The 25,166-nt window shown below is 32.6% G+C and overlaps 1 protein-coding gene across 2 annotated transcripts; it reads right to left on the bottom strand.

The window, feature by feature from the left end:
* Nucleotides 1-624: 624 nt before the first annotated feature.
* LOC133331155 (ras-related protein Ral-a) lies at nt 625-25,018 on the bottom strand. 2 transcript variants are annotated; one of them, XM_061539548.1, is made up of 5 exons: nt 24,855-25,018; nt 20,321-20,481; nt 9,055-9,229; nt 5,079-5,202; nt 625-749 (listed from the first exon to the last, which is right to left on the bottom strand). In XM_061539548.1, the coding sequence occupies exons 1-4, from the start codon at nt 25,005-25,007 to the stop codon at nt 5,086-5,088; spliced, it is 606 nt and encodes a 201-aa protein (XP_061395532.1). In that variant the 5' UTR covers nt 25,008-25,018; the 3' UTR covers nt 625-749; nt 5,079-5,085. The 2 variants fall into 2 exon arrangements, with proteins under 2 accessions (XP_061395532.1, XP_061395534.1); XM_061539550.1 differs by lacking the exon at nt 5,079-5,202.
* Nucleotides 25,019-25,166: the final 148 nt, after the last annotated feature.

Raw genomic sequence — 25,166 nt, 5'->3', positions numbered from 1 at the left:
GGGACAGTGTTTTGTACAATTTTTTTTTTTTTTTTTGTATAGAAGATTTTTTCTATAGATTTTTCTATAGAAAATAATTCTCTGGAAAACTAGTTCAAAAACTGAGGGTAAAAAACTAGGGTATACAAATAAATTATATTATCTATAAAAATCAGAAATGAACGAATTGTTCTTTAAAAAAATATTTGACACTTTTCCCCTTATATACCGATTTTTATTATAAATTTTCATATAACAAGTAATATGACCCATCCCTTAATAATATAATTAATATTTATATATTACAATTCTTTCCAAATAATACAAACTACTTATTTTTTAACAAATCCAAAAAGGGGTAACATATAGAAAATTCAAAAAAAAAATAATTCTTTTGTGAGGTTATAAAGTATTTTTTGTTATTTATTTATCATCTCTGTGTGTTTATTTCCGTTTGTATTTTATTTTATTATGTATGGTTTTTTTAATTAATATGAATTATGTACGTACGTATTTATTATTTTTATTGTTTCTATTAAATATTAAAATTTGCAAAACAATGAAATAAAAGAAGAACATAAAATTAGATGTAACATAAAAATCATATATTTATTATTTATGTATATGTGTGGTTGTATGTGTGTGTTTTTGTTTTATTTAAATTATTACAGCAATTGGCAGCAATGAGTTTTGGTTTCATTCGGCTTCCGTACATCGTCTTGTTGTTGTTTTTTACGTGTTGATATATCCCTGATAAGATCATAAAATACCTAAAGAACGAGGAGAGAGAAAGATTTTTGGAGAAATAAACAAAACATTAGAATTATTTTTGAATTTAAAGTTTTAATGTTAGAAATAAATATGTACACAATTTAAATTTATTTAGGTAATATAAATAAAATAGAATGAAAATAAATTATGTAAGGATTATAAAAGACCAAAAGAAACAAATAAAAAAAAAATAAGAAATAAAACCCAACACAAAAAATGAGATGAGAGAAAAAAGAGAATGGTAGAATTGAAGAAAAATATATATACAAATTTAGCTGGATGATGGTTTGGGCTTAAGCATAAACATTAAATAATATTAAAAATAAAAAACACACAAATTTTAAAGCATATTTACACATTTGTCGAAATGCTAGGCAAGAACTATTTTATTTTGCATAAGCAAATGCATTATATTTTGATTTTTTTTAATTTTGTTAAAAAAATTGTAGAGTTTTTTGAAAGTTTTCTTTAATAGATATTTTTATCGATATTTCATTTGAAAGGCAAAATAGACGAAAACCCAAATCTGGTCCCAGCGACTATTATCGCCGAAACTGATGCCTTTTTCGTAAAAATGGACAATGGAGGTTATCACCCATGAAAAAAACACACATTTATAAAAGATTGTAAGAACTTTTGTCTATGACAAAGTGTACATAAATTGTTTGGGGAAATTAAAAGGCACTACATGTGATACTATATGCCCTATTATCGATATTGGAGTACTGGGACATGTCTGCTTGAGCAAAAATGTATTTATCTGAAGTCTTCGCGGGCAAGATCTCCAACCGCAATTTTTGGTAGGAAATCTTCTTACAAAAAATTATATACATGGGTTTACTTTTTAAGTTGACCTTAATAAAACGGTATCTCCAGAATTTTGAAATTATTAGAATGATTTAGAAATCTCTCTACTAAAAAACCGTCGAAATTTTTCAATGTTTCGGGGTAGCCCTCACAAAAGGTAATCCAAATATATTAATATTTTGAGGATTCCGACGCGTCCTCCGTCCATATTTGATATTTTAGCAGTATGATGTGGTTATAATTTCCGCGACCTTGATGGGTGAAAACCCTCTTCACAGAACATCTTCGATGTAAGCCAATGTTTTGTATACAATCACCATTTAAAATTCATTCTAAATAGAGTTTTTATAGACGAAGTATTTATAGACAAGCAGAGGAGAGTCTGAAGGTTGTGTTTATAGACTGAAGAGAGTCATTAGAGACAATGGAATGGAGGTCTTTATAGACGAGCAGGAGGGAGTCTTTATAGACAAGCTGAAGGAACTCTTTATAGAATAGCTAAAGGGAGTCTTTATAGATGAGCTGTATGGAGTCATTATAGACGAGCTGAAGGGTGTCTTTATAGACAAGGCAGTATACTGTACACAGTATTTTTAGACGAATTGTAGGTCTTTATAGTGATGCTGATGAAGTTCATATAGACTGAGCTGAGGAAAATTTTTATAGTGAAAATCTTTATACGAATTGCAGGACATTTTCATAGAACCACAGTAGAAGGGCTGCAGGAAGTCTTGATAAACGATAGATGAACGACGATGTCTGAAGTCTTTTTGGACGAGTTGAAGCTCATGATTTTATGGAGACGACATGGAGAAGATCCCAAGTTTATGTGTGGTCCTATAGAGAAAAGCTTAGGGATTTTTTTTAGAGGAGCTGAAGTTCTAGAGAAAAAATATAGAACTCCACTGTGAGCTTCAGTGCATGAGAGCATTTTTCTTCTTTGTCTATTCTATAGACGAGCCGAATATCTCTAAGGATTTTTTGACACGGGCTGTAGCACTCAGGGCTCCAAAATCTATTCATTAATAAAAGACAGACCTTACATGGAATATCTGAAGACCTCAATGTGCATGACTCTATTTCTATAGGCGAGTCTATATCTGAAGACGAGCTGCAACCCTGAAAATCTCAAGGCCTCTTGTCTTTATAGAACAGATGGAAAATTATATTTTCATAGCGTAGAAGCAATTTTAAGGAGAATTTCATTCTTACGGTCTTTCTTACCCCGGCCTCAGGCAGTGAATTTACTTTTGTAGGTGATTTGAAGACCAGTGAGTGTATTTCTAGCCTTCAGGGTCAAAATGTTTATATAAAAAGTTTGTATGCCAAAAAAAAAAAAAAAAATGCATGTCATAGAATGCTTTTTTGAATAGAAAAATTCCAATAAGGATTGATTATTTTCCAATAGAAAAAATCCTCAGTCAATGATGACTCAAAAAAATTCAATGAATTAGTGGTACTTTTTTTCTAAAGAAAAAATCCTTTTCAGTTAGGAGTGATTTTCTTTTTATATGAAAAATATTCCGCTGTCACTGAGGATTGATTTTTTTCTGTAGAAGTTGATTTTTGATTTTTTCTATAGAAAAAATGTCTCATCCGTTGAATTTCGATTTTTTTTTATAAAAAATTTCAGTCACTGAGGATTGATTTTTTCTAAAGAAAAAAAATTCTCAGTAAACCTCTTCTATAGAAACAAATTTCCATGCCAATGAGGATTGACTATTTCTCTATAGAAAAAATTCAACAATCAATTATAACTCAATCGAAAGAAAAAATCACTAAGGACTCATTTTTTTTCAATTAAAAAAAAAAAACGCACATTCAATGAGAATTAGAATTTAATTTTCTCTATGCAAAAGAAAATCCTGAGGGGTACATTTTCCTACATAAAAAGTTCATCTTTCAGTTAGGAGTGATTTTCTTTTTATAAAAAAAAATTCTCAGAAAATTATACATGATTTTGTACTATTGAAAAAATTCTTCAGTCACTGACGAATGATTTATTATAGGAAAAATGGCCAGATTTTTATCTATGAAAAAAACCAGCGGCCACTAAAGATTGTTTTTTTTTTTCAATTGGAAAAATTTACTCAGCCTTTGAAAAACCACAGTAACATAATATTGACTTTTTTCTATAGAAAACAAATTGTTCTACTGAAAAATCCTTCTGTCGCTGAAGATTGATTCTCTATAGAAAAAATTCCTTAGCCACTAAGGCCAGATTTTTGTCTACAGAAAAAATGTCAGTCACTGAAACTTGTTTTTTTTATTAGAATAAAATCCTCAGAGTCCGAAGATTATTTCCATAAGGAAAAAAATCCACAGATACTGAGGATAGAGTTTATTCATAGAAAAAGTCATAGTCATATATAGAAAAAAAATTTCAGTCACTGAGGACTGTTTTTTGTAAATAAAAACATTTTTCTCAGCTGATTTTTTCGATCTATAAAAAAAAAAACTTCAAGTACTGAAGAAATCATCCAATATAGAATGTTTGAAATAGCAAATTTCTATGAGGTCTATTAAATACTAGGGATGTCGGAGAAGGGGCGTGATTAATGATCTTCAATATACATATTTAATTTTGATCCTGACGTCAGATTTGTTTCTTAGAATGGCAGAGAGTTTACAATCGAAGGATAACTGCGGTACTATATGCCCTATTACCGATATTGGAGGACTTGGAGTAGTCTGCTTGAGTGGTCAATTCGAAGATGAAGAGAGTCTGTCTGAAGAGTGTGTTTGTAGACGAACTGGATAGAGTTTTTGTAGTCGAGGAAGTCTTTTTAGACGAGCTGGAAGGAGACTTTATAGAGGAGCTGAAGGGAGTTCTCTCTTATAGGGAGCCTTTATAGGCAAGCTGTAGGTAGTATTTTTTAACGAATTGGAGGTAGTCTATATAGTGGAGCTGAAGAAGTTCATATAGACTGAGCTGAGGAAAATCTTTATGGTGAAACTGAATGAAGTCTTTATATACGAATTGCAGGAAATTTCTTAGAATGGCAGAGAGTTTACAATCGAAGGATAACTGCGTTGAAAATGCAATCAATGCAGGTAAGCAATTACACAGTAATTTTATTTGTTTTTAGATATTTATTTAATCGAAAATTATTTTTTGAATTAGAATATTTTCAATATATATCCAAAAATTAACTACCACCAGTTGTATCTCAAAAATATAAATATTAGAAGCAGAAAAGCAATATTCAAAAAATTTTAAAAATAATAAAAATCAAACAACAACAAAAATGTGTTAATGGGAAGCTATAAACAATGTGATAATACAAATGGGGATTTGGAGGTAAATGAAAAATAAAAAACTTAAAAAAATAGTCACTAATTAAAAACTACAACAATGAGATGAATAGATGAAAGAATATTTATAATAATTAGTGAATGAGTGTGCAATTTATGTTATTGTAAATAAATATTGTAAATAATATTTACTTTTTAATTTTAGTATTCAAAAAAAAAAAATTAAACAAAAAATTAAAAGTAATATTTATTATTTTGGTATGCACCTATTGCCTAAAGATGTGTACACTTCAATCTCCGTTTCTTGCATCTGTCTTTTGCTCGCCCGCTGGTCGCTTTTGAATCTTCAGTTTTACGTGATCTTATTTCGCGCATCAGATCGAAAAATACCTGTGGCGTTTCAAGGGGAGTTGGTCGTAACATAGATAATAAGATCGATCCCCGGCGGATGTTAGGAGGGGTTTTGCGGATAACAGAGAGTAACACAACGGATGCAACGACGGCGGGGCCCATTGATCGAGATTTCAGGGATCAAATGGGTTTATTATTATGGTTTCAAAAAAAAAAAGAAGAAGCAAAAGAGAGATAAAGAGATAATGCAGTAGTAGATTGAGTCGTTTATTTGGTTCAGGGGGTACGGTAAGAAGAGAAATAGAGAAAGAGAGACAGAACCAAGGGCACGAAAATAAATTTATATTTTTTTTATAAATAAAATTAATAATTTTATATAAAGCAAATTTAAAGCTAAGATCTCTAGGAGGGAAATTCTTCTTTAACTAGTGCCTAAAAGAGAATTAATGTAACTATTTTTTTTTTCGAGTGTAAACTAAATTTGCAGCAAATAATAAACTAAGAAAATAAAGTATTTAAAATAAATCTAAAAAAATAATACAGAACGTATTTATAGAAAATATTATTGCTACTTTTTTGGAACTAAAAAATTGAACTTATTTCCACCAACAACAAGTCCTCTTGGTGGGTGAAAATAGAAATCATGCAAAAAAAGGAAATTCTAGAGAATTTTGGACCTAATTTTTGTTGGTGCTCAGTGCATGGATATTATAACAATTTTAGGGTCTATACATTATATTTTTTTATTAAATTTCAAGATTCGAAGTTCAAATTACTTTTTTACACAATCCTTGGTTTTTTATGATAGTTCCGAGATTATTCGAATCGTATTATCTCTTAAAAGATATAGATAAAATTACACCCACCACGAAGTACCGATTAACGATGGTGTATTTATGTTAATTTTAGATCACTACTTATTTTTTTCGAGTGTATCTGTTTTTTTTTATAAAATTGTTCAAGTGTATTGTGTAAAGCAATGCCAAAATGTGTAATTCTTGCAATTGTCAGTGTGTTGCAATGTGGCGAAAATGTATGAAATATAATCGGGTAAGGTTTAAAAAATATACGAACTCTTCGAGGTCTTTCTTGAATAGTAATTCACAGTTCCCCAGGACTAATGTTTTCTCTCTATAGAAAAAATTAGCAGGATCCAGATCTGTTTTTTTTTCATTAAAAAAATGCAAAACACCAGTTCTGTTTTTTCTATAGAATAACATTTGTAGGCCCTCAGGACTGCTTTTAGAAGATCTTTAGGAAGACTTTTATCTCTAGAAGACCTCTTGAAGTCTTGGTCGTCTATATAAAGGAGTCTTTCAAGAGATCTTCTATAAATAAAGGACTTTCAAGAGATCTTCTATTAATAAAGGACCTTCAAAGCCTACAATTTTTTCTATACAAAACCCGTTTTTGGGAGACTGCATTTTTTTATAACAGGCCTCGGATCTACAAATTTTTTTCTATAGAAAAAAGCTGTCCCGAGGGCCTGCAAATGTTTGTCTATAAAAAAAGCAGTCCATTGAAAAAAATGTGCATGACCTCGGGACTGCTTTAATTCTATAGAAAAAAATTTGCAGGCCCACAGGACTGCCTTTCTTGCTATAGAAAAAAATACAGGCCCTCAGGACTGTTTTTTTCTATAAAAAAAAATTTGCAGGACATCAGGACTGTTTTTTCTATAAAAAAATCGCAGGATCTCTGGACTGCTTTTTTCTATAGAAAAAAAATTGCAGGGCCTCAGGATTGCTTTTTTTCTATAGAGAAAAAAAATTGCAGGACCTCAGGACTGTTTTTTTTCTATAGAAAAAAAAAAATTGCAGAACCTCAGGACTGTTTTTTTTTCTATAGAAAAAAAGAACTGCTTTTTTCTATAGAAAAAAAATTGCAGGACCTCAGGACTGCTTTTTTTTCTATAGAAAAAAAATTGCAGGACCTCAGAACTGCTTTTTTTCTATAGAAAAAAAAATTGCAGGAACTCAGGACTGCTTTTTTTCTATAGAAAAAAAATTGCAGGACCTCAGGACTGCTTTTTTTCTATAGAAAAAAATGCAGGACCTCAGGACTGTTCTATAGAAAAAAATTGCAGGACCTCAGGACTGCTTTTTTTCTATAGAAAAAAATGCAGGACCTCAGGACTCCTTTTTTTCTATAGAAAAAAATTGCAGGACCTCAGGACTGTTCTATAGAAAAAAATTGCAGGACCTCAGGACTGTTTTTTTTCTATAGAAACAAAAAATTGCAGGATCTCTGGACTGCTTTTTTCTATAGAAAAAAATGCAGGGCCTCAGGACTGCTTTGCAGTTGCAGAACCTCAGGACTGTTATCTTCTATAGAAACAAATTTGCAGAACCTCAGGACTGATTTTTTCTATAGAAAAAAATTCAGGCCCTCAGGACTGTCTTTTTTTCTATAGAAGGCCTCTTGCAGGTCTTAAATCTATTGAGAACTTCTTGAATGACATTTAAAATACCTCTTCAACATTTAAAATACCTCTTTTTTTTTATAGAAGACCTCTTACAGGTCTTTAATCTGTTGAGAACCTCTTGAATGACTTCAACATTTAAAATACCTCCTAAAGGTTTTAAAGGTCTTTGTAGAAGACCTCCTGAAGTTCTTCTATAAGTAGAAGACCTCTTGAATGCCTTCTACCTGTAGAACACCTCCTGAAGGTCTTCTATCAATAGAAGATCTCTGGAAGGTATTCTATATATAGAATACCTTTTGAAGGTCTTCTATAGAACCTATACAAGAATCATCAGGAGACTTGAAAGTCTTCTGCTGCCAGAAAAGCTCTTGAATAGAACGTATACAAGAATCATCAGGAGACTTGAAAGTCTTCTGTTGCCAGAAAAGCTCTTGAAGGTCTCTAGAAACCCTTTTAAAGAAGACCTCTTGAGGATCCCTAGAAGAGCTATTGAAGGGTTCACATCTCTAGAATACTCTTAGAGGCTCTGCTACCTACAGAAGACCTCTTGAAGTTCGTCTGCCTATATAAGACTTATGTAGATCTTCAAAAGATCTCTTAAAGGTCTTCTATCGCTAGAAGAGCTCTTGAAGGTCACTAGAGATCTCTCTAAAGATCTTCTTTATATAGAATACCTCTTGAGAATAAATCGACGGTTAGTCTCGTACGTAAACCGAATATATCTTCACACATTTCCGCAATTTGTTGTCATGCAAAGGATACTATTTATCCATGTGTTTTTTGGAATTTCTATGTGTGGTGTAGAACAAAAACATATGGAAAAAATGAAGATAATGAAATAATGAACAAAAAACCCAAGGACAATACAGTTGCAATTCTGATTCTTATTCGGTTTCAGTGTATTGTTTTATGAGAATAATATTGCATTGCATAATCAAGAAAGTGATAAAAGAGGGGGAACATAAAAACAAATGGAACTGAAAAAATAAAAAGGGGTTCGAAAAAAATGAGGGGGAATAAAATAAAGAAGTGTTGGTACTTCAAAAAGAACAACCAAAATGTGTATCAACAATAACAACAACAACATCAACAACAATAAGAGCAACAACGACAACACTTATGAAAAAAAAATAATGGCAACAAACAAAACAACAACAAAATGAACATAAAATAAAATCAGCTGCATTTTAAAAATAAAAATGAAACTTAAAAAATAAATAAAAAATACAAGAAATAAAATTCAAAAGAAAACGAAACAAAAAATATGTTCTCTAAAGTTTCCCTATTTCAGTTCATTTCAAAACATTAACAAAGAGTTGATTTTGATTTAGTTTAAAAGGGAGGGGGAAATAGCTGTAAGGAAGGGAACAATTCTTTGGGGGTATGGGGGACAAGAAGGAAGGAAAGGAAATAAAGTCAATTTTAATAATAACAACAAAAAGTAAGAAATCAAAAGAAGGCTTTACCTTATCGACATTTTCACGTGTCTTAGCCGATGTTTCCACATATGGCACCTGCCATTGCTGGGCTCGTTGCTGACACTCGTTCAGGGCCACTCTGCGCCTGTCACTTAAATCGCATTTGTTACCAACCAACAGGAATGGTATGCTTTCGTCATTTTTAACGCGCAAAATTTGTTCCCTGTAAAGGAAGTGAGAAAAAGAGAAAGGGAATTATTAACTCTGAATGGAATAATAAAAAAAGAATATATCAAACATTAATATCCATAATATAATAATGTATTAAAAATACAGAAATACTTGTCTCCAGGTGGATTTTAAAAATTTTGTCTATGGAAATTTTGATTATTTTCTTTAGAAAATACTATAGCCTTTTAAAACTCTACGACTGTTTAAGGACTTCAACAAATATTCTTTAAATAAATCACGTCTCATTAGGAACTTGAAAAAATTGCAGGGTTGGAGACCTTTTTTTTCTATAGAAAAAAATTTGCAAGCCTGCAGGTCTGCAGGCAGGTCTAAAAACAGGTCTACTTTTTTCTATAGAAAAAATTGCAGGTTCAGGGTCCTGCTTGCTTTTTTCCATAGAAAAAAATGCAGGCCCAGGGTCCTGCTTTTTTCCATAGAAAAAAAATGCAGGCCCAGGGTCCTGCTTTTTTCCATAGAAAATAACTGCAGGCCCGGGCCGAAGGACTGAAGGATACGCCTCATCGGGGACTGGGCAAAATTTTCTTTACAAAATCTACGCCTATTGTGATATTTGAAAAATAATTATTTAAAAAAGCTACGCCTCCACAGCTCCTCTATAAGGACTTGATTTTTTTTTTAATCCAAACCTGTTGTGGTTGTGTAAAAATATTCTTTAAGAAATTTACGCCTTTGCGGCCCTTGAAAAAATATTCTTTAAAAATCCAACACTACTGTGCTTGTGAATACATATTTGTTTAAAAAATTTACGACTCTTTAAGGACGTGAAAAAATGTGTTTTTTAATCTAGGACTTAAAAAATAATCTTTTTTAAAAAATTGAAAAAAAAATTAAAAATCCGCGCCCTCTCTATAATATCCACGTCTTAAAAATATCTGATTTTTTTTTTTTAATCCAAACCTGTTGTGGTTGTGTAAAAATATTCTTTAAGAAATTTACGCCTTTGCGGCCCTTGAAAAAATATTCTTTAAAAATCCAACACTACTGTGCTTGTGAATACATATTTGTTTAAAAAATTTACGACTCTTTAAGGACGTGAAAAAATGTGTTTTTTAATCTAGGACTTAAAAAATAATCTTTTTTAAAAAATTGAAAAAAAAAATTAAAAATCCGCGCCCTCTCTATAATATCCACGTCTTAAAAATATCTCTCGTAAACAATCCGCGCCTCCTCTATATTATCCACTCCTTAAAAATATCTCTCGTAAACAATCCGCGCCTCTTCTATAATATCCACGCCTTAAAACAATCTCAAACAATCCTCGCCCGCGCCTTATATGACCCTTGAAAAAATATTCTTTTAAAAATACCCACGACTTAAAAATATCTCTCGTAAACAATCCGCGCCTTCTCTATAATATCCACGCCTTAAAAATATGTCTCGTAAACAATCCGCGCCTCCTCTATAATATCCACGCCTTAAAAATATGTCTCGTAAACAATCCGCGTCTCCTCTATAATATCCACGCCTTAAAACAATCTCAAACAATCGGCGTCCGCGCTTTAGATGACCCTTGAAAAAATATTCTTTAAAAAATACCCACATTATTCTTTAAAAAATACCCTCCTGAAAAATACTCGCATTAGATGGCCCTTGGATAAATATTCTTTAAAAAATCCACGCCTTGTTTGACATTCATGAAAACATCCGCGCATTAATTGATCCTTGAAAATATATATTTTTTTAAAAAATCAGCGCCTTAGATGGTCCTTGAAAAAATATTCTTAAAAAAAACGCGCCTTAGATGGCTCTTAAAAAAATCCGCGCCTTAGATGGCCCTTGAAAAGATAATCTTTAACAAATCCGCGCATTAGATGGCCCTTGAAAAATATTATTTAATAAAATCCACGCCTTAGATGGCCCTTGAAAAGATATTCTTTAACAAATCCGCGCATTAGAAGGCCCTTGAAAAAATATTCTTTAAAAAATCCACGCCTTGGAAGTCCTTGAAAAACATTATTTATAAAATCCACGCCTTGGATAATCTTAAAAAAAATAATTAAATAATCCGCACTTTGGATAGTCCTTGAAAAAAAAATATTCTTTAAAAATCCACGCCATGGATAGTTCTTGAAAAAATGTATTTAAAAATCCATGTCTCGACTAGAATTGGACCCACGCCTATGAAAAATTATTCTGTAAAAAATCCAAGCCTTTTATGGTCCTTGAAAGACAAACAAAATCTACGTTCCTTGAAAAATGCTCAGATGTATTTTGTTCCTTTATCCAGGTTAATGCATATTTAATTGATGTGTATATTCTCGTCCTTCTGTCTGTGGTGCGGGCATGCCATTGCAGATAATTAGTTCACCTAGCCCGCAGACACGTTTAGCTTCGCTTGGGCAAAGGAAACAGTATTAAGGTATGACATAATTACAAGCAGACTTTTGGCGCTAAAACATATTATTTTATTGTAATATAGACAACAACAAATAAATAAAATTTCCTCCCCAAAAATGTTATTTCATAATTGACATTCTTCCCCCTCATTTAAAAGGACTCAATGTATTTTTTTATGGATTCATAAACATTTTGTCGTTCCATGCTCTAACGCCTAACCCCATCATAAAAATTATGTATTCCTTAGAAATGAAATCCCCAAACCAGGCCACGAACTAGCCCAAACGTTAAAAAGCATAGCAATACTTCTAATGAGTTGACTTTTTTACGGAAGTATTCCAGAGAGTTGCTTCTCTGCTTAAGGCACTTGAAGGTAATGTAAGTGTTAGTTCACCATTCAAGAAGGGGTGGAGGTGTTCTACTTGCAAGTTTTGTAACTATAATATAATGTAAGAGAGTCATGGAAAGCCGGGGAGAGAGATGGGAACAGAGAGTTCTTTGGGGCCTGGAACCAAACCTACAGAAAAAAACAAACGACTTAAAGTTGGCGTGTTATGTTTACATTAATTTTTATAGTTGTCGGTTTTTAGTTCCCTTAAGCCCACCATGAAGTTTATTGTCGCGCCACCATAGTTTGGGCTTCTTTTCCCCAACCATACACTCACTCACTCATATAGCCATTATATTTTTCAACATTGGAATAGTTTTTTTTCTGTTTTTATTTTTTGTGAAATATATTCAGCCAGCCTAGCTCCGCTTGCCTACTACCATTTGTTGTTGAAGAACTCTTAGTGCGCCCTGTTTCTATTTGGCTTTTATGAGACACTCATTAGAAATCGTAAAAAACTAGGTAAATGAGGACATAACATTAATGTATGCAGACATACAGACAAACGAAGCAGTGAGTACTACATATTCACATAAGCCCCTAATCTTCTCAACATAACGGTAAATGTGGGGAAAATATATGAGATTATGATTTTATGAATTATTGTAACAAAATAATCATGTAGGGACTTTTTATTGCGTGGATTTTTAAGGAATATTTAAGTACATGAAGAGGCGCGGATTTGTTTAAAAATATTTTTTTCAAGGACTATTCAAGGCGTGGAATTTTTAAAGAATATTTTTTCAAGGACTATCCAAAGCGTGCCGGTAATTTTTTAAAGAATATATTTTTAAAGACTATCCAAGGCGTGCCGTTAATTTTTTATAAAAAATATTTTTTAATGACTATTCAAGGCGTGCCGTTAATTTTTTATAAAGAATATTTTTTAAGGACTATCCAAGGCATACCGTTAATTTTTTATAAATAATATTTTTAAGGACTATCCAAGGCGTGCCGTTAATTTTTTTAAATATATTTTTTCAAGTCCTTAGAAGAGGAGGCGTGGATTTTTTAAAGAATATTTTGTCAAGTCCTTAGAAGAGGAGGCGTAGATTTTTTAAAGAAACGTTTTTCAGGTCCTTAGAGGAATAGGCGTAGATTTTTTAAAGAAACGTTTTTCAGGTCCTTAGAGGAATAGGCGTAGATTAAAAAAAAAAAAAAAGTTTTTCAGGTCCTTAGAGGAGTAGGCGTAGATTTTTTAAAGAAACGTTTTCAGGTCCTTAGAAGAGGAGGCGTGGATTTTTTAAAGAATATTTTTTCAAGTCCTTAGAAGAGGAGGCGTGGATTTTTTAAAGAATATTTTTTCAAGTCCTTAGAGGAGTAGGCACAGATTTTTTAAAAAAAAGTTTTTCAGGTCCTTAGAGGAGTACGCGTAGATTTTTTAAAGAAATGTTTTTCAGGTCCTTAGAGGAGTAGGCGTAGATTTTTTAAAGAAAAGTTTTTCAGGTCCTTAGAGGAGTAGGCGTAGATTTTTTAAAGAAAAGTTTTTCAGGTCATTAGAGGAGTAGGCGTAGATTTTTTAAAGAAAAGTTTTTCAGGTCATTAGAGGAGTAGGCGTAGATTTTTTAAAGAAAAGTTTTTCAGGTCATTAGAGGAGTAGGCGTAGATTCTTTAAAGAAAAGTTTTTCAAGTTCTAAGAGAAGTAGGCGTGGGTTTTTTTAAGAATATTTTTCCAAATTTCTTATAACGTTGGCGTGGATTTTTTAAAGAATATTTTTTCAAGTCCTAAGAGGAGTAGGCGTGGATTTATTAAAAAAAATGTTTTCTAGTCCTAAGAGGAGTAGTCGTGGATTTATTAAAAAAAATGTTTTCAAGTCCTTAGAGGAGTAGGCGCGGATTTGTTAAAGATTATTTTTGTCAAGAACTTAGAGGAGAAGGCGCGGATTTTTTAAAGAATATTTTTGTCAAGAACTTAGAGAAGAAGGCGTGGATTTTTTAAAGATTATTTTTGTCAAGAACTTAGAAGAGAAGGCGCGGATTTTTTAAAGAATATTTTTGTCAAGAACTTAGAGGAGAAGGCGTGGATTTTTTAAAGATTATTTTTTTAAGAACATAGAGGAGAAGGCGCGGATTTTTTAAAGATTATTTTTTTAAGAACATAGAGGAGAAGTCGCGGATTTTTTAAAGATTATTTTATTAAGAACATAGAGGAGAAGGCGCGGATTTTTTAAAGATTATTTTTTTAAGAACATAGAGGAGAAGGCGCGGATTTTTTAAAGATTATTTTTTTAAGAACATAGAGGAGAAGGCGCGGATTTTTTAAAGATTATTTTTTTAAGAACATAGAGGAGAAGGCGCGGATTTTTTAAAGATTATTTTTTTAAGAACATAGAGGAGAAGGCGCGGATTTTTTAAAGATTATTTTTTTAAGAACATAGAGGAGAAGGCGCGGATTTTTTAAAGAATATTTTTTCAAAGACTATCCGAAGTGTGGATTTTTTATAAAATATTTTTTCAAGGACTATCCGAGGTGTGGATTTTTTAAAAGTTCTTATAGAGGAGGCGTGGATTTGTTAAAGAATTGTCGTGGATTTTTAGGAATTTTAAGGACTAAGAGAGGCATGGACTTTCCATGAAATTTTTAAGAATAGTTTTTTAAAGACTATCCACCAAGGTTTGGATTTTTTAAGAATATTTTTTCAGGTCCCCATAGAGGGGTTGGATTTTTTTTAGAATATTTGTTCAAGTCCTAATAGAGGAGATCCTCAAAAAATATTTTTAGGGAAAACCTAAGCGGTGAGCTCACATAATATCAGCGTTCATTGAGAATATACGTGAGTCTTCAATCAAAAAAATCCCCCTTACAATGCGAATGATTCATTTTCTTCAAGCAATATTCTACAGTCACCCTTTTCGAATAAAAAAATAACAAGTTTAAGGTTTAGGTTTCAGAAGTTTTTTTTGTAATTTTTTCCTATTGTTACTGCCTTGTATTCTGATATGCAGTTATATAGTCGCGTGAGCGAGCGGTGTCGAGTGAGTGAGGTGGTGTATTTAAATTCCATTTTTCATACGATACAATTGTACTAGTGGTTGTTGTTGTTGTTTGTATAGTTCATTGTGAATTGTTTTTTTATCAGTAATTAGTTAACCCTGAAAAATAAACTATCGTTTATTTATAGTCCATCCCATTCATTGAAGGGGTTTTCGAGGGGAAATAGTAATAAAAAAACAAAACATGAAACATAAATACTTTGAAAATTACGTTAATATTTATATGAAGGGGGAGTTTGGCGCCGGCGGAGGGTGTTCCGTACATTAATGACGAATAATGTATGGCTGTGAAATCGACATAGTGGTTGATGTGTGTGCCTGTGTGTGAGGATGTTTGATTATTCGCAAGTGTTTGAGGTATGAGTCATACCCATTTCACCGGTAATCAATAGCAAACAATTTAGGAAAAATAGAAGAAGAAAATAAATAAAATGAAGGTAATTTGTTGTTGGGTTTTCAATAAAAACTACGCGAATATACACTTAGTTCAAAAAAGTCTGCTGACAACCCTTATATATTACTCCATAATTGTTACCGATGTTACAGAGGTTCAAAGAAGTCCTACATAACAACTGAAACCAAATTCTCATGTGCAGACTTTTCGATTGATTTTATTAGGTTCAGAAATTCCTTGGATAATTTTTTACAATATTAAATTAATAGAATTATAGTGGTCATTTAATTTCAATGAAATGTGTCAACCCTTATGAGTTTCCTCTGAATCACATTTTTTTATTTCCAAGATTGTGTTGCTCTGTGTAATAACAAACAGATCTATTAATTACTTCTTCTAAACCACCAAGCCTTTGTTTTACAAACTTTTATAATCTGCTCGGCAAATAAAAACTTGTTGCGGTTTACAGAATCGTATCTATCACCATCTTGGCCCTCAAGTTTTTCATTTGTCAATTATTTGCTCGACAGCTAAAGGGAACAGACGAGAAGGAGAGATAGACATGAAAAGATTTTCCGATACGGATCTAAATGTGGAAAACAATTGTGTGAAATGATACGCAGGCAGCATTTGTAATATTTGTATGGGAAACAATCGCAACAAATGAATTGTTTGGCAGCACCACCACCACCGGAGAATGAAATGTTGTTGTTGTTGTTTGGAAAATCTTGAACATAAATTATGTACGTCGTCGCCAAGAGTTTGTGAAAATTTGTTTCTTTCCTCTGGTAAGAAATAAAAAATAAATAAACAATGACTGGTCGAAATTGAAAAATAAACACACATTTGCAAACAAAACTCTATATAATTTCACAGAAAATTGGTATAGTAATTAAAAATGTGTGTGTGATTTTTAATTTCTATCGGGAATCTGGAATTTGTAATTTTGTGCAAAATCTGGTGGCATTTGTTGTAGATTTGTATAAAATCGTAGTAAAGTGTGACGTTTCGAATTGAAAACCTCAATATCAATATGAAAGCATAACTACCAGGGGGAAAGGGAGAATAGTTTTAAACGTTTGACCCTGAGCGCATGAATAGGTCCGCCGTCAATAAAAATATACATTAACATATTTGATATACATATACTCGATTTTTGGTTTTCATTCCAATACGATATATTCCAGAGAATTTCAGAATAGATATATATTCAATTTTATAGCTGACTTGTGACAGAACTTTTGTTCCATAAACAGATTTCCAGGCGCGTCGGTCTTGTGCACAGCACTTCCAATTTGAAAGACCATGTTTCCAAATGGCGTCTTCCGATCTTCCCGTCTTATTCGTGACCTTCCCCTTCTGTGTGAACATTCACTTGGGTCGCTTTTATATTTCTTTTGAGTGGGGGAATCCTCATCCATACCCACAACATGACCTAGCCAAAGTACGTCTGACAATACCGATGTCCGAGAATAGAGGGTACAACTCATGGTTCATTCGGCCCAAAGAGCTTTCGGAGAAATTTTCTCTCAAACATTCCAAGAGCTGCCTCATCAAATTTGAAAGACCATGCTCCAAGTTGTTGTCTTCTACATGATTTTTCCCATCTAATTCGTGCTTTTTTCCTCCTTCTGCGTGAGCCATCGGTATGCTCGCTTTTATATGCCTATTGTACTGGGCCATCCCCATCCATTCTCACAACATGACCTAGCCAACATAGTCGCTGCAACTCGATACGTCTGATAATGCCGCATTCGACTGCGATATTCACCGTCAACGCAAATCGGCCCGTAGATCTTACGGAGAATTTTTCTCTCAAACACTCCAATTGCTGCCTCATCTGCTTGTGTAAGAACCCATGCTTCAGATCCAAATAACAGCACGGGTAGTATCAGCGTCTTAATGCCTACCATTGTAGTATCTGTTGGCCAACACTATCCTTCTCCGAATTTCAGACGTCATTAGTTTTACTTATGGCGGAACCAAGGTACATAAAATTTTTGACTACCTTTTTTTTTGTTTTTGCAAAATAGTCAGGCTGAATCCCAGTTTGTTGTTTTTATAAAAAAACAACTATTTATTAGTGGGGAATGTATGGCATTGTTTGCCGAGGGGTAAGGCAGGGAAGACTATAGTTTCGGATCACGCCACTGATCCTCATCAGTTCCCTTAGTTTTTTGTTGGGATATTCTCCCCAGAAGCTATTGCTTCTATACAAAAAACCGTTCATACCCAAATGTCTCTTGTAACAAAGCGAAGTACTTAGCTGACCAACGACATAAACTGTATGAGAATTTCGCTGGAGCCTCACTTCGAGGTTAACAAGGCATTTACAAACAATTCCATACCTTTCCCACTGTTGTGTGTTGTCACATCGCGACAAATGCACACAACGACGTTGTTGGTGTTGCTAGTATACAGCAACAAACCAAACAGTTCAACCGTGCCTGCGTCTACAACAAAAAACTAAGGGAACTGATGAGGATCAGTGGCGTGATCCGAAACTATAGTCTTCCCTGCCTTACCCCTCGGCAAACAATGCCATACATTTCCCACTAATAAATAGTTGTTTTTTTTATAAAAACAACAAACTGGGATTCAGCCTGACCATTTTGCAAAAACAAAATACAAATGGTATCCCAAATAAACCGCCAACACTACTGATCTTTAACTACCTCGAAGCTGTAGTTCTCATGTTCCAGAGTTGGTCCGAGTCTACTGAACGTCTTGCGCGTTGATACCATCCGCTTGATCATCTCGCCGTTTACCAGACCCGTTTGGTGTACAGTGTGTCATTTCTGTTCATCGTTGCCTCTCGTATGACCTTTTCCAGCAAGATGTTAAAAATGGTACACGACAATCTGTCACTTTGTCTGAATCCTCTTCCGGTATTGAAGGGCTCCGCGAGGTCCTTTTCGACTTTAACTGCTGATCTTGTGCCAGTTAAAGTTATCCTGTATAGCCGTATTAATTTTTCAGGAACGCCGAACGGTGACATAGCATTAAACACCTCTGAACGGATAGGGCTTTCGAAAGCGGCTTTATAGTCGACAAATAGGTGGAATGTGTCGATGTGCTTTTCGTGGGTCTTTTCCAGGATTTGCCACAGAGGTGGATTTGAACGCCTGATAGATATACCATAACCAAAGAAGTCCTGCTGAAGATCTCCTGTTTCTGAAAGAGCTGCTGAAGGCCTACTCTTTTTAAATAACTGTATTTTGTTTTTTATAAGGAGTTCATTCTCAAAAATACCTTCTGGAAATAAGTTGAGGACCTTCTATCTATCGATCATCTAATAATTTAACTTAAAAGGTGCAGCTGAATATTTTCGTTTGTTTTTGCAAGTTCAGATGAAGATCTCTTGTCACAAGAAGTCCTGCTGAAGATATAAGGACTTCGATCTCTAGATAACCTGCTAAAAATATTGAAAATACGTTGAGTCTTCTAGCTGTTTTTGGAGCCCTTTTATTTAAATGTAGTCTAAATCATAATGTAGTCTATCACAGAAGGTCCTGCTGATCATTTCGGTTTCAATTTTTAGAAGACTTGTTCTCTTGCCTAGAAGTCTCACTGGATGTGATTGAGATATCATTGAAAAATGTTGTGGAAGAGCATAAGGAAGATATAAAGTATAAAACAATATGTATGCCCTCGTATACACACTTTCTAAATCTCAATTAGCTGATTGCCATGTATTTAACATCTATCCAGATTTTTCGGCAGGTGAACAATTATACAAATCCTTACCAAAAAAGAAAACCACTTGCCAATTGTAAAGCAAGTCCCTGAACTGAACTGGTCAGTTATAAACCCTCACACACACCCAAAACAAAATGTTCGGCACCCCGACCGACCGACTACTACTGATGACCAAAGAGACGTGATGGTGTTAATTAGCAAAGACTTTGAAATTAATATGACAATGTTCATTAACAACATTGGTCGGTGGTCAGAGGAAGAAAACAACAAAAAAGACACATCAAAAACAACACCAACAATAAAATTGGCATGGCATTGTTGCTGAGAAAGTGTTAATGAAAAGTAAATTAAAAGAAAATGACGACAACGGCAGCGGCAGCAGCGAAAATTAGCAAAAGTTAATGTACGAATTGGACATAAGATGACATCTCTTTCGCTCTCTCTGCGGCAGATGACATTAACCACAATGGACAGCTCATCATCATCATCTTTGTCGTCATTATTGTGACAGTGAGAGGTTGCAAAGCTGAAGCTGATTTAAAGTCTGGCTTATGATGTGCGCCGTCGGCTTAACCAATGCCAAAAAGAAATATTAAATTTCAACTGCTTTATGGAAGGAGAAGGAAAAAATGGAAAGCTGAAATGAATGGCAGGTACCATTCATTTGGTCAAATGTTTATGCCATAAGACAGCAACAGGTGACAAATAAACAAACAAATAACATGAAATTTGAGTAAGTAAAAGCAAGTAGAGTTACAGAGCAAATAATCAGGTCAAGTTATAGGATGGGATTATATTTCAAGAGTATTATTGATAGGAATAGCGCCTATAATTATATCTACTAATGTGTAAATGCCACAATAAAAATCGTGAAGAAATGCACCTTGTGATATTGTTTTGCGATACAAAGGGAAGGATTTTAATAAAGTATAGAATAAAAAATTAAGTTAACCTCTAGACTACTAACATCAGATAATATGTATAGAGTCGAAATCGTTTATAACGAAGGAGAAGGAACCGATGAAATTTGTCCCTATAATCGATAGTCGTTATTAGCAAAATAAACGCCTGATCTTGTTCAGGACTTTTCCCGATATAACCAATATTGCGTTAGGCCAATGACGTAATAAAAATTTGCAAGGTTAACACATATTAACATATATTTTACATACAACTTTTTATTTGTTGTCCTCAAAGCGAGTCTTCTCCATTATTCTATTTTTTTATATTTCTAATGAATATAAACTCACCTAAATTCTTGTGTAGCCTGGAAGCTTTCATCGTCTGTTATAGAGAAAACACACAGGAAACCTTCACCACTACGAAAATAATTATCACGGATGGCAGCGTAGTCTTCTTGGCCGGCTGTGTCCAATATATCTATTTGTACTTCTTCGCCATCTAATACAACCTGAAATAAAGTAAAAGAAAATAAAACAGAATATTATTTTAGGGAGACATTTCCAAATTATAATTTGGAAAATTCATTTACTTGAAATACATGAAAATATTCCTAAATCAACGTCTTAAAATACTTAAAAAATGTTGTAGGCCTAGAGATTCTCGAAAAAAATGTATTTAAATATGTTATGCTTGAAGCCCTAAAAATCTATGAAATATCCTTAAAATGTTTGATAATTGGCCAGATAACCTATGAATTATGCCTTAAAATATAAGACAAATTTACAAGCTTGAAAAATAACGCTGCAAATCCGCAAAATAATTGAAATCCCGTGGCCTAAAAATATTCTTCAAAAAATCCGCCCTATAAGAGCTCTAAAATGTTTCTGTAACAATCTATGCCGTAGCTGAGTCTTAAAAAATATTTTTAAAATTGCTGGGCTTTAATTAATATTTTAAAAAAATCGCCTTAAATTATATTTTATAAAATCCATGACGCCATAGCTGGCCCTAAAAATTTCAATTTGAAAACAAAATATACGCCATAGCCAGGCCTTAAAAAATGTAAAAAAAATCAAAACTATAAAAAAAATCTACGCTGGATCTTAAAAAATCTACGCCATAGCTGGGTCTTAAAAATATTTTCAAAAAAATCAACGCCATAGCTGGGCATGACTGAACCTATTTTCAATCACTGAGAACTGATATTTTCCAACAGAAACTTCCTCAGCCATTATAGAACAAATTCCAGATTTTCTGAAAACGTATTTTATTTTATATTTAAAGAAAATAAATCCCAAGTAAAAAATCAAATTTATCAAATTTATTCAAAGTAAATTTGTCATGTACAATATGTATGTATATATTTATATATATATATATATATATATGTGCGTGTTAGTTTTTTTTAATACTATTTTTCACTGCATAAAAAAATTCTACCCCACTTACTGTTCAATTTATTTATTTTATTCGAATTTGAAATAAAATGTTAAGAATTTGAAATGAATTTTTACGAATTACAACTGAAATATTATGATTTACAAGTGAAATTTTATGAATTTCAAATTGAATTCATTTAATTTCAAATGAAACTCTACGAATTTCAAATAAAAATTTACAAATTACAAATGAAATTTTTGAAAATTCAGATGGAATTATTTGAATTACATATGAAAAGTTTAAAATTACAAATGAATTGTTGTGTATTGCAGATTAAATACTCGAATTACAACTGAAATGTTATGAATTGCAAATTGAATTTTCGAATTACAAATGAAATTCTCGAATTGCAATTGAAATGTTTTGAATAACATTTGAAAAAGGTGTACTCTGTTCAGACTATTTATACCCTACACAACTATGTTGTCAGGGTATTATACCTTGTGCAGTTTGTAAGTTTGTAATATCAGTCCTAAACCCAGCTTTAAGTATACCGATCGTCATATTATAATTTGTAAACATGATACAGGGCACAGTTAAGGAACAATCTTCACGCATGTAGAATGGGTTCTGGTCAATGAAGACCCCTATTGTTTTTGGTAAAGATCGGTTAATATTCAGGGGATGAAATGGCCAAATAATTAATAATTGGTATTTCTGGTCACTCCAGAGGCCGCAATTATGTCCCAAACTTCGTGAATTTTTACATGGAGAAGGGGATCGGCCTTAAGAATAAGAATGCCTGATTTGATAAAAATTGATCAATATTCAGCGTGTCAAATGGACCCTGACTTTTGTGTGAAAATTGACTACACATTTTGTCAATTTCTATAGCATATATATTTACCCCTGAAGGACATAGACCCGAGAAGTTGATAGAATATCCAAAAGGAGTGGTTGACCTTCAAATTATTACCAATTATATTGTCGTATGTACTCGGATGTGGGAGATACACTTAAATTGTTTGAAAAGAGGGGTGGATGATACCACCACATGTGCACATGAGATGGATATACACTTAAGCCAATTGAGGCCTGTTGTGCGCTCTAAAATGCGGAGAAAGTTAGAATTAGTGAAAGTGAAATTAGTTAATAACATTTGGGTTTGATTCCCCTATGCTGCTAACTTCGCATCCAATCTTGTGTAGATGGGCCTACAGACTGAGGTGTCCCGTCAGACGGCTAATTTCTTTTTTGTTTAGCGTTAGGATTTGCTTAATTTTGTCTTCATTTGGGTCATCCCATAAGATTTTTGTGATTTTTTCTGTTTCCCAATGGGTTTTGTGGGTCTCATTCGCCCATTTTCTCATTTCTTGGTGTGTTTCGCTAAAGGGTTGGGTGGTATTCACATCTATTGTGGGTAATGCAGTAGCACTTCTGGCTAGTTGATATGCTATCTCGTTGTCTATGATTCCCTGGTGACCCGGTGGTACCCATATAATTCGTACAGGACCATGTTGTGAGAAATCATAAATGGTCTTTGTTTTGGAAGATATTGCCTTCATAGCTTGCTTGCTGTCCGTAATAATATTTATTATATTTTGTCCTTGGTTATTACATTCGCATATTATTTAGGAACCCATTACCACACTACACCTTTTTCAAATGTTATTCAACACATTTCAATTGCAATTCGAGAATTTCATTCGTAATTCGAAAACTCAATTTGCAATTCATAACATTTCACTTGTAATTCGAGTATGTAATTTGTAATTCACAACGTTTCATTTGTAATTTTAAACTTTTCGTATGAAATTCAAAAAATTCCATTTGAAATTTAAAAAATTTCATTTGTAATTCGAATATTTCAATTTGAATTTCGTAGAGTTTCATTTGAAATTCTAAGAAATCCATTTGAAATTCAAAGAATGCAATTTGAAATTCATAAAATTTCAATTGTAATTCATAAAATTTCAGTTGTAATTCTTAACAATTCATTTCAAATTCATACATATTCCTTTTGTGTTACCAATAATATTTTTCGAATTTAAAATTAAATGTTATGAAAAACAAATGGAATGTTATGTATTTCAAATCAAATGTTAAGAATTTCAAATGGAATTATTTAAATTTCAAATTGAGATTTTATTAATTTCAAGTGGAATTTTATGAATTTCAAACGCAATACTTGGAATTTCAAATGGAAGTTTATGAATTTCAAATGGAATTCTATGAATTTCGAAAGGTATTCTAGGAATTACAAATGAAATTCTCGAATTACAACATATATGTTGTGAATTGCAAATGGAATTCTCGAATTGCAAATTATATGTTGTGAATTACAAATGGAATTCTCGAATTACATTTGATATGTTTTGAATAACATGTGAAAAAGGTGTAGAGGGCGAAAATATAGTGCTGATCGCTTTGAAATGTTCAATGAGGATCCGGGTATGGTCAAGGACAACGCCTATACTTTTCCGTGATGATCAGATAATAATATTGGGATGAGCATATTTGGTGTTTTTTCCAGTCGGTATATACGCCACAATTGAATGTCGAACATCACAACATAATCCACGGTGAAGGGAATCTGGTTTGAAGGGCTGTACAGAATATTAGTAACATTTTTTGACCTCTAGTCGGTCAAGAGGGTGTAAGTATTGCGAAATATTACACAAGCTTAGAATATAGAACTGCAGGAAGTTATATTTTCGTGGAATTTGTGTAGGGTATCATATGACCCGTCCGACTATGCTACTCCGCTCATAGTTTTTTTAAAATTTATTTTTTTAATTTTTTTGTATTTTTATATGTATTTAATTTTATTATTATTAATTTTATTTTTGAATTTATTAAAACATTATATTTATTTAAAATAATCAATGCTTTTAAGTTCTTCAAAAATATATTTTTTTATAATCAAAATTAGTGTCCTTTGAAAATATTATTCGAAAAATCAGTCACTGACAGTCCTTTAAAATATTAAGCCCTAATAGATTTACATAAAAAAATATATATATTTTTTTTAAATCCTCACTCAAGACAATCTACAAAACATTCACGTTTTTAAGATTCTTCAAAGATATAGGATGGTTCTGGATGAAAATATTCTGAAAAGTCATTCAAAATTACTTCATAAAAATCCAATAATTTAAAGACATTAATAATCGCTCCCTAAACTCTGAAACTTTGTATAAAAATCCCACCCCTATAGTCCTATCAATATTCAAATGTGTTCCTAAAAATTATTATTTCATATTCAATCTCTGACCGGTCTTCAATTAAATCCAGCCTCAGTCAATACTTAAAGATATTTAACAATATCAAATATAATCCTCTAAATTCTGCGCTTATGGCTCTGCTGGTCCTGGAGAATTACTATTTCAAAATTGCAATTGCATTTTCTAATATATTAGATTTCTACTATATTTAAACCAATCCACACCTACGACATTCTCAATATAAAAAATATTCTTCTAAAAAATTTACAAAACTTACCTTTTTTCTATAACTATCGGCTTTGGTTGGTTCGTAGTCCTCAACGAATTCATCGTACATAAATTGTAGGGTTAGGGCTGATTTACCAACACCACCACTACCAACCATAATTACTTTGTGTAACGCGGGTCCAGCTGTTGGTTTTTTACTCATTTTGTTGGTGTTGTTGTTCGTGTTCTTGTTCTTGTGATGTTGCAATTGTAATGTTTCTTATTAATAAAAAACGGAGTACGTGTATAGAGGGGGAACGTTATGGCCGTTTCTAACCTAAGAGTACGTTATGTGTGTGTGTGGTAGAGTATTAAGAAAGGA

The sequence above is a fragment of the Musca vetustissima genome, unplaced genomic scaffold, assembly GCF_032173495.1.
Source record: "Musca vetustissima isolate MV318-11 ecotype Yass unplaced genomic scaffold, APGP_CSIRO_Mvet_v1 utg3640, whole genome shotgun sequence".
Lineage (NCBI taxonomy): Eukaryota > Metazoa > Arthropoda > Insecta > Diptera > Muscidae > Musca > Musca vetustissima.
Note: the sequence above shows the minus strand (reverse complement) of the source record. Positions and strands in the feature narration are given on the sequence as shown.

Excerpts from the sequence above, each read along its gene's own strand:
- LOC133331155 (XM_061539548.1), bottom strand. The coding sequence starts at position 25,007 with ATGAGTAAAAAACCAACAGCTGGACCCGCGTTACACAAAGTAATTATG. Across the intron at positions 9,230-20,320 it reads CAGGCTACACAAGAATTTAG|GGAACAAATTTTGCGCGTTA; the intron begins GTGAGTTTATAT and ends CTTCCTTTACAG. Across the intron at positions 5,203-9,054 it reads CACGTGAAAATGTCGATAAG|GTATTTTTCGATCTGATGCG; the intron begins GTAAAGCCTTCT and ends GAAACGCCACAG.